Source organism: Astyanax mexicanus, chromosome 11 (assembly GCF_023375975.1).
Source record: "Astyanax mexicanus isolate ESR-SI-001 chromosome 11, AstMex3_surface, whole genome shotgun sequence".
In the NCBI taxonomy this organism is placed as follows: domain Eukaryota; kingdom Metazoa; phylum Chordata; class Actinopteri; order Characiformes; family Acestrorhamphidae; genus Astyanax; species Astyanax mexicanus.
The window spans coordinates 10,693,747-10,704,332 of NC_064418.1; the positions used below are offsets into that span (position 1 = coordinate 10,693,747).

The 10,586-nt window shown below is 41.3% G+C and overlaps 1 protein-coding gene across 10 annotated transcripts in view; it reads right to left on the reverse strand.

Moving 5' to 3' along the window:
* The window catches only part of stxbp5l (syntaxin binding protein 5L), a 221,828-nt gene extending 218,547 nt beyond the window's left edge, over positions 1-3,281 (reverse strand). For all 10 annotated transcript variants that reach the window (XM_022680504.2, XM_022680501.2, XM_022680499.2 and 7 more), the window contains exon 1: positions 1,829-3,281. In XM_022680504.2, coding sequence (XP_022536225.2) covers positions 1,829-1,996 — 168 coding nt within the window. In that variant the 5' untranslated portion in view covers positions 1,997-3,281. The remainder of the gene's footprint in view (positions 1-1,828) is intronic.
* Positions 3,282-10,586: the final 7,305 nt, after the last annotated feature.

Genomic DNA, 10,586 nt, shown 5'->3' on the forward strand with positions numbered 1-10,586 from the left:
GACAGAGCGAATGAGTGAGGGAGGGAAAGACAGAGAGAGAGAGACAGAGCGAGTAAGCGAGACAACGAGAGAAAAAATAAGAGACTACTTAAAAATTTGAAAACCTGTGGAATATGTACTACCAATGACCAGTTAAAACCTACATCTTCTTCACCTGTAGGTTGAGGCTTAGAGACCAATATAACTTGTTATATAAATATAAAGTGTAATTGTCAAGCAAAGACCTTCTATCTACTTTTTCCCCCTTCTCCCTTCTGGCAGTCGTTCTTATACTGGTTTCAAATTTCATGACAAATGGAACAATAGAAATTATCCTAAATGACTTGGAATAAAACCTTTTCATACTGACTTCCATTTAAAGTTGAGAATATACACATAAATACATTTGAACTGAAACTGAAAGCACTTTGTTGGCATTTTCGAGGTACAAGGATTTTTTTTCTGGCAGTGAGAATATGTTATTTTTTTCTTAAACCACTTGAACTTGGCAAATTGGTAAGATACTGAGATTTGAACACCCCCTGCTGCCTACACACCACTGCCCAAATAACTATTCTTTTACTTGTGACACAGAAACATATTGGTGGTGGTAGTACCAGTAATACAAATACCACAGTTTGGGAGCCACTGCTCTAGAGAAGCTGTCCATGAACCAGATCACCATGCCCAAAAGCAAGCTTGGGTTAGAGCAGGGAGGTAAAACCGGTTCAGCAGAAGTTTGTGTGATCAGCTGTTTGAAGACCAACTGATTAAACGGGTGGAATCAGGTGTGCTGCTGGTTCATTCAAATGAAAACCTGCAGCCACACCTGCCCAATATACACAGACAGTAGAGGTGGAAATCGCAAATCATCTCATTGCATGAAATTAACGAGATACATTGCCCACGAAAGCAATGATATGACGATACTGATACTGATTCTGCAAAATACTCAATATATCGCAAGACTCTATTGCGTTCTCTACGATGCTTCACTTCACTTTACTGTGTTACTTAAACCATTCGAACCTCCTTCATTAAGTAATATGAAATACCAGCTAAAATCTGCACTGTATATAGAGGATACATATACTGTATGGTGTAAAAAAATATTAAGCACCACCTACCATTTGGATTGGCTCATGCTTGGAAGTGTAAAGCTCCCTAAGCTTCAATCCAAAATAATAATGCGCAGTGTCTAATGTTTCAACCAACAGCTGGTTTATCCAGCAGCTCCTCCATACACAAACAGTAGTGGAGAGCAATGCAGAGAAGGGTGACAAGCGCAGACTCAGCTGGTGTGTGGAATGGAATGTTGGCCTCTCAACATTCTGCTATTCATTCCAATAGGGATTCTGTTCAATGATTTTACAGCATTTGTATACTGTATCAGTTTGTACAGTATATTCTCTGAAAGAATGCAATTAGTTTTAAAAGCATGCTGTTTTTAGTTTTTGTATCTCAAATATTCTGACATACATTTTGACCATTCACAAAGTTTTTACAAAAACTGTACATTCAATCAAAAAGCTGTACACAAGCCCACTATTCACGATCATGTTACACATTTTAGAGGTGAAGGCTCTAAAGACTCTCCTTTCAGGCAATGGAATAATAATAATAAGAAGAAGAAGAAGAAGACTAAATAAGAACAATACTACTGCAATCACACTAATAACTGATATTGATAATAAATGATGTTGATGTTATTGCTGAAGCTGTGGTGCACGTGAGCAATGTGGAAAAGGGGGTGGTACGTGTGTTTGGGGGTGGTGTGTACGTGTTTAGGGGTGGTGTGTGTGTTTGTGGATGGTGTGTGTGTTTGGAGGTGGTGTGTTTTTTCACCAACCTTGCAGATGTGGAAGTGTTCGGACATCAGCGTCTCGTGCACATCCAGCTCGCGCGGGGTGGGCGCAGCGGTGGGGGTTCCGGCCGCGCTCCCGCATGACGGCGATCCACCTGCGCTGGCAGGCGACGATGTGGTCAAGCCGTCCAGTACCTTTCGGAACTTCTTCATCCCTCCTGTTGTCTTTTTTAATCTCCCTCTTCTTCTTCCTCTTCTTCTTCTCTCAGCCTTTCTGTGGCGTTTGTCTCGAGCTCCGCGTTTTACCGCAGCACGTGTGAGCGATCAAAGCGGCATTAGAGGGGGAAGAGGGTGAGGATGAGGATGAGCAGGAAGAGGAGGAAGAGGGCACGAGGACACCCCTCGAGCCACTGGCCGGGCTGGCTTTACTTTCCCTTTTGATGTTTTTTATGTTTCTGCTGTTTTGTTTTGGATATTTTTTGTTATTTTTTTAAGTGCAGTTCAGAAAGTCGCGCGCGGACCTCATCTTCTCCCGATGCTACAAAGGGCGCCAAAAATGCGTTGCTATGGAGATGTCTCAACGGAGGGGCTCTCCGAGAGGGGTCTCATGCGTACCGGCGCGCGCCGCGGGCCGCACAAACACGCACAAACTTCATCATACTTTCTGCAGGACGGTGTCGCATGCACTTAAGTAAAGGAGGGGGGTGGGGAGGGGGAGGTTAGGTGGTGTGTGCGCGCGCGCGCGTGTGCGTTCAGGAGGGGGGGCGGGTAACGATTCGAGTCGTTAGAGTCAAGAGTCAGAGCAGAAGAACCGGAGCCTGGAGCGCGCTGGGCACGGAGCAGCAGCAGGAGGAGGAGAAGCAGAAGGAGGAAGGCGCGCGAGACAAAGATGAGGAACGCACGCGCCTGGTCACAAAAACACGGTTTTTAAAAAACACGGAGCACGCGAGAGAGAGTGGTCCTTGTGAAACGCTCACTCCGCCGCCACCGAAGGAGTGGAACGAACGACGCCGCGCGACACTACCAGCAGCCACGGGTCCTGCGCGCGCTGGAGTCTCTCCCTCTCTCTCCCGCCGCAGTGGAGCGCGCGACTCACTGCGCTGCTGCTGCTACTGCTGCTGCTGAGCACGCGGATGAAAGAACGAGAAGGGAGGGGGGAGGGGAGAGAGAGAGAGAGAGAGCAGTAGAAGCAATGTAGGGAGAGAGCAATAGAAGAAAAAAGAAATAGAGAGAGAGGGAGAGAGAGAGAAAGAAAGAGAGAGAAAAAGAGAAATAAAAGCAATGGAGGGAGAGGGCAATAGAAGCAATGGAAAAAGAGAGAGAGAGAGCAATAGAAGAAATATAGAGAGAGCAATGGAACCAATGGATGGAGAGAGCAACAGAAGCAATGGAGGGAAAAAGAGAGAGAGAGCAATAGAATGAATGAATACAGAGCGTGTAAGAGAGAGAGCTATAGACCCAATGGAGAGAGAGAGAGGAAGGGAGAGAGAGCAACAGAGTGAGAGTGTAATAGAAGGAATGGAGTGAGAGAGAGAGAGAGAGAGAGAGAGAGAGAGAGAGAGAGAGAGAGGAATATAGAAGCAAGGCGGGGGGACATAGAGAGAAACCCACCCTCTGTTACTCTCTTTTTAACCCCGCCCCTGGCATGGGATTGGCTGAGATATTTCAGGACCAATAAACAGTGTAATGGTGATTTAAACCCGCAGAGGAAGCGCGCGCTCAGCTCGCATGGCTGTGACCCGCGCAGACACCAGCGCGCGAGACCGTTCTGACGTGGGTCTGGGGGGTGCAGGACTCGGCATTACCTCAGCATCTCTCGCCTCTGTGCAGAAATCTCTCTCTCTCTTTTCTCCCTCTCTTTTCACATTGCTTCTATCTATCTATCTATCTATCTATCTATCTATCTATCTATCTATCTATCTATCTCCTTTTTTCTCTGATCACCATCCTCACTTTTTTCTCTCTCTCTCCCTCCCTCTCTCTATCTATCCAACTATAACTCTCTCACTTTATTCACACTGCTCTTTCACTCGCTCTCTCTCTCTCTCTCTCTCTCTCTCTCTCTCTCTCTCTTTCTCAGGGCGTGGCAGAGCTCTCGTCACCCTGTCCATAAAAGTCACTGGTGTTTCAGGGGTTGGTGCTAAGCAGCAGCAGCAGTGGCCTTGCAGGGGGTGGTGTGTGTGTGTGTGTGTGTGAATCTCGCGCATGGGGATTGCATAAGCGCTTACATCATCGGCCTCCGTTCCCCTCGGCCAGGCTTTACGCCGTCGGTAGCGTGATGCGCTCACTGTCTCTCCCGCTGTATCTCAGCAGAGAACGCTTGAGGAGGCCGAACCAGAGAGGCAGAGAAAGAGCAGAGCCACTCTCCACACACACACACACACACACTTCTTACGCACATCTTAATACAGGCTTCTTGGCCTCGTATCACTCAAATCATAGAAAACTACGGTGGCCGAGAAAGCCCAGCGCAGTGCAAATTGAAAAGCGCTGCAAAAGCACAAAACACATCCATCAAAATTACAACACAGGCGCAGCAAATAGAAAAACGCGCTGCAAATAGAAAAACGCGCTGCAAATAGAAAAACGCGCTGCAAATAGAACCACAACACAACGGAAGTGAGTCACAAAACAACGGAATTTTCCCGGGGGACCTTAAAAGATGCTGTACCAGCTGTATACAAAGGACAATAAGTGGCAAACAAGCTTCTGAAAAGTAAGTTATGTTTATTACCTGTGATTACCACGGTTGTGTGCATATTATTAAAAGTTCTGCTTCACAAAACGCCTTGTTTGCCACTTATTGTCCTTTGTACACATAGTGAAGTCCGAGACGTTACTGAAGACCCCCGGGAAAATTCCGTTGTGTTGTGACTCACTTCCGTTGTGTTGTGGTTCTATTTGCAGCGCGTTTTTCTATTTGCAGCGCGTTTTTCTAGTTGCAGCGCGTTTTTCTAGCTGCTGCGCCTGTGTTGTAATTTTGATGGATGTGTTTTGTGCTTTTGCAGCGCTTTTCAATTTGCACTGCGTTGGGCTTTCTCGTCCACCGTAGAAAACCTTTTGTATCATCCCCTACCTTATCAGGCTATGTTCACTCTGGAGGTACAAGTGATCCAAATCTAACCGTTTTTTATCAAATGTAAAAGATGACATTTTCAATTCTGATTCTTGGGTCACTTCAGTGGGTGGTATTGCAATCCAATGCATGTCCGATTTGACATTGTGACTCAGTCTAAAAAGCAAGATCAGAAATCTTGTAATGTTCACTTTAAGGACAAGGTAAAAACGGCTGTGAGGAGAAGCGAAAATGGAAAACAGCAGTGAGTGAGGGGTCCAGTGGCAAAATGATAACCTCAAAATGAAATACAAATATTTGGGGTGAAGTCTCCCTTCAAACAAAATCAGAAGGCCATGGAGCTGTTTTGTAATTTTGCCTGAAGGCTTTAGAAATAGAACAAATGGACATAGAAAGAGTAAGGGGGCAAAAGAAAAAATAGATAATACAAGAGAATGGTATAAGGAAAGAATGGAGAGTGAGATAGAGCAATAGAAGAAAAAGAGAGAGCAAGGCAAGCAATGGTATTCATATAATAGAAAAAAAATTGTAAAGAAAGAGCAATAGAAGAAAAGAACCATAAGAAAGAGCAATAGAATAAATAGAATGCTAAAAAGCAAGCAATAGAAGGAATAATAAAGAGAGAGAGAGAGCAGTCAATAGAGTGAAAGGGAGAGAGAGAGAGAGAGACAGAAGGAATATGTCAAGAAAGAGAGAGAGCCATATAATGAAAGACCAGAAAGAGTACGAGAAAGGGGGAAGTCAACTGAATATGGAATGGATAGATTTGGAAAGAGAAAGCAATAGAAGGAATAAAAGAAATGATAGAGATATCTTTCTTTTATATTTGTGTTTTCTGTTATATGCTTTGGCAATAGTATAACTTATATATCGTTGCTGCTCAATAAAAAAATAAGTAACGCCATTTTGGTCGATTTTTAGTTTACTACATAATTTGAACATATAAACGGTATCTTACACTGTGTACATTTTTTTGATGAATGGACCAATAGGAATTCTCCAAAATGACCTAAAAATTACATATTTTTTCTTGACTTCCTTTAAAAGTTTAAATGTTTTTTCCTCTCTCCTGTAAAGTTACTGTTTTGGAGATACTGGTTTTTCATTGGACAGCGACAATGTTTTATATATTCATACCAATAAAGCACTTTTTAACTAAACTCAACTGAGAAAGTAAGAGAGAGAGAGAGAGAGAGAGAGAGAGAGAGAGATTGTACAAAGAAAGGCCATAGAAAGTAATTAATAGAGATAATGTGAGGGAATCGAGGATTTGATTGCATCAAATCCATCTTAATCAGAGTCAAGTTCTGATGTTATATGATGATTTTTGCTCCTTTAACTCATCCCAAAGCTGCTGGATGGAAGATAACACAGTTCCACTGCTCTATAGCCCAGTGCTGGGGGGCTATACACCCCTCTGACCCATGCTCAGTATTGGGAATGGTGATCATAGGGTCATTTATGACTGCTCTAGTTCTGTTGTTAATGCTTTTTTCTTTCGAGAGTCTGGATAATGTTGGACATTAATATCTATTTTTATTCTGTAGATGATGTTTATTATAAAGGTGCTACATGCATTATAGAGTGTATTGTTTCATGTTTTGTGTTTACTTGGAAATATGTGTCAGGGCTAAGACCCACTGTGGCACACTTCTGCTTATTGGAATTGACTTTCTATCCTTTATCTCCAAATAGGTTTTTAAGATAAGGAGCTTCTGCCTCTGTCCAACACAGATAAGGCTAACCCTTGTCTCACCTCATACACACTGATTGAAAACCCAGTTTTGCTTATAATCACATTTGTAAGGTACTCTGTATATACTCTATATACTGTATCAAAGAGTATACAGACAGTATATCAAATATTGCTATTTAAATGCACCACTCTAAATAAATAGTGGAAATAATATCAATATCACAAGCACTTTGGTAGTATTGGGCTGTGAAACAATTCAAAACTGCAGATTCTGCTGTCCAATACCTTTTGGATTGAAGTTGGAGTTGAATGCAATCAATTCCACACAGCAATGTTCCAATATCTAGTATAAAGTCTTCCCTGAAGAATGTAGTATGTTGCCTCCTACATAAAAAAATGAATGTGATTTATGATAGAGTGTTAGAGACTGAAAATGGAAAAGAAACAAATTTTTTACTGCTCAAAACATTATTTAATCAGGTCTAATAAATAAATAAGTAAATGTATACACCAGAAAGACAACTACAGTGACGTAAAAAAAAAAATATTTGCCCCCAACAGATTTCTTCTGTGACCTCCTGGCTGAGTTGTCCATGCCCTTTTGGTATAATTTCAGTCGGCCAGCGACTCCTGGGAAGGTTCACCAGTGTCTTCTCCATTTGTGAATAAGAGCTCTCACTGTATTCTGCTGGAGCCCCAAAGCTTTAGACTGAGAGGTGTTAATAACTTCTAATAATAAATCTTTTTTTATTTATTCAGATTACTGCATAATGTGTTGCCTTTTTAGATCTTTTAGCTGCTCTATGTTGTCAGTGAGATTTTATTTAAGTGAGTTTCTTGATTCTACAGGCCAGGCCTGTGGTTAGTAGTGTGGTTAGAACTCAGCTTTCCAAAAAGTGTGATTAATCACAGTTCATTTATGGGGGGCAAACACTTTTTTACAAAGGGCTGGATTGGTTTGGATAGTTTTTTTAAATCGTTATTTAAAAGCTGTTTTTTATATTTACTCCGGTTATATTTTTCTAATATTAAAGTTTGTTTGATAATCTAAAAAATGTAATTATGACAAAAAAGCAAAAACAAACAATTTCTTTTTCTAAAAATAAAATACATTTTCTGTTTTCAGATTCACTGTTTTTTTAACATTACAGTATATATAGACCACAATTTAAAGTTTTATTAAAGACTTTAAAAACATGTAACATGTGTTTTCAAGATATATCTTCCAAGTGATATTACTGTATCAATTTGGAGTCCTGTAAAACCAACAAATCAAATAAATATCAAATGAATCCGTGAAGAAGCCTTTATAAACTATTAAGGACATAGTTATTAAGTTATTTTACTGTAACATTTTGGAGTAATGGGAGGTTAAAACCATATGGCTTGTGTTAGTCCTGTGTGGGCGTGGCATAAAAGTGCTCTGATTTCAAAGGTACTTACATGTGTAATACCTTTTTGGTTAATCCCACAAACAGTCAAAGGCACCATAAAGAAATACTAGATGTGGATTAAGTTTTTGTTAAACATGTTTGGGCTGATGGTCTACACACTGGGGCACTTTATATTCCTCATACCTCTAAATGCCTAGAGATTGACGACTTTCATGAGGCACATTAGGCAACATGGTATTTACTGGCCTCCTAGGAGTTCCTGGCAGCAATAGAAGGCCTATAAAACTGATTCTATTAGTGTTTTCCCTGCTCCAACATGCTCCAAATTTACACCATCATGTCATCGACAAGCTGGGATTAAGAACCACTGGTCTAACTGGACTGATTCAGAGTAAAGCTAAGCGTTAAAGCTAGCGGCTGTATTTCTTGTGCCACGTGGCTAGCGGTTATGAGGTGCTAATAGTGAAGCAGCTCAATGGGAGCTTTTTTTTTTTTTTTTTTTTTTTGCCCCTGCCGCCGCTTGGTGGATGTATCACAGGAGAAATCCCCTTGTTGAAAGGATCCGGGGGCCAGGCAAAAGCAAAATAATCCTCTTCATCACTCCCGCGGGGCAAATAGCATCCAAGATAATGTGGCTGCCAAGACGACGCAGTGGGGGAAAGCATGCTAATCTCCCTGCTCAAACCTGCAGACGTGGATTAGGGAGCCCGAGCACATCGGGTGTTCCCAGTGCGCAATGAAATTAGGGAATTACGGAAGGGTGACGATTAGTTTGAAGACCCAAATAAGAATTAAAGACGCTTAAAGACCCACCTTCTCGCTCTTTCTCTCTCTGTCTGTTTGTTTATGCTGGTAAATCTGATAGTAAAGAAAATTACAGGCTGTAATAGTTTTCTTCTCACATTAGCGCTAAAACAGCCCACCACAGAAGAGGACCGTAATTAGCACATTCTTGTTTTGCCCTCTTGGCTGCTGCTAGATTTAGCTGTCCACAATTTTAGCTAAATAAATAAAATGAGATGTAGGCCTTAATCCTAAATGCCGGTATGTGTGCAAATATGTCAAAGAAAATGAATAAGTAGTAGGTTCAGAGTAATTAATAATTATTTAATAATGACTACTTTGACTACCAGGTAGTATGTGAAAAAAGAATAAAAAAAAATATTTGGACTGAAAAGACAAAAGTGGCCTATATGTTTTTTTGCTCAGTAAAACTCTATAAATACAAACAACACAAACAACATTCGTACCAAAAGTGGTTCAGTGAAACATCTCCAAAATTCTTGTCATGGGAGTCTAGTATTATTTATAGTTCTCCTCATATCAACACCTGGTTTGGTAAATCAGTTAAATCAGTGCTTAATAATGTTAAATTAGATGAGAAAGTGAGGAAATTGAACACATCCCCTGGGGTGCTGGCTGAGGGAATCCAGGAGAAATCTGGAACTGAACTTTGTTCCTTAAACCAGCTTACATTAACTCCACTATTGTCTTCAGAAGTGGTGTTTTTCTTCTTGCTGAGATAAATGGTTTTAATTAATGTGCTTAGGTGCCTAAAACATTTGTACAGTGTTGTATGTACTCATAATATCAGTGTGATATTAGTATAGTACAGGGAGATGCTTTCAGGTACAGGCACACCATAAAAAAATTAATCTTCAATATTTATACAGCTGATGTTTTCATGTTGCCAGTGAGGCAAGGAAATCTCCCTCAAAGAAACCTTGGGAGTTCAAAAATCAATATTTGGTGGAATGACCCTGGTTTTTAATTATACTTTTCATGCATCTTGGCATGTTCTCCTCCACCAGTCTTACACACTGCTTTTGGATAACTTTATGCCACTCCTGGTGTAAAAACTTAAGCAGTTCAGCTTGGTTTGATGGCTTGTGATCATCCATCCTGTAAATCCACCAGTGTAATGTTTGCAGTAAACACTCTTAATATATAGGAAATACTTTCCCACTATATTGGCGCTTTTTGAGTGTTGGGTATTTGTTGGTATAACTTCTGTGGTGGGATTGGTGTACATGTTTTGCCTAGAGGGTAAAGAACTCATACAATCCTGGTTATGTATGTGCATGTTCAGCCTTACATCATAATCTCATTAGCTGCTGGGGGGGAGCATCACAGCGTGAGAATCAACATACCAGCCCACCAGCACCTGCCATAGCCATGCTCTGATACACACACACACACACACATGCATACACATGCACACACACACACTTCAGAAGACACTGTCACATAGGATGATCACAGCTGTCAGCTATTCCCAGATGCCCTGGAAATCCATGTCATCCACATTTAATCTGTGTAATTGTGTTTTCCTGTCGGAGCATGATGGAGTATCTATGGGCAGAGAGAGAAGAACATGAGGTGTGAATGTTTATGTTCATGTGCATGTTTTTCCCCCAGAATTTGAAAAGGTCAGCTGTTCTTTACACTGTGTCCAAATTTTAGTATGAATTGACCAATAGAGAAGATCCAAAATGACTTTGGAATGGAATTAAATCTTTTTACATTTGGGCACCGCCTTGGTCCAGTGGTCTAAAGCGCTGCCACTATGATGAGGGGATTGCTGGTTTGAATCCTGGTTATGCAGCTTGCCATCAGATGGCCTTGCTCTCTCTGGGT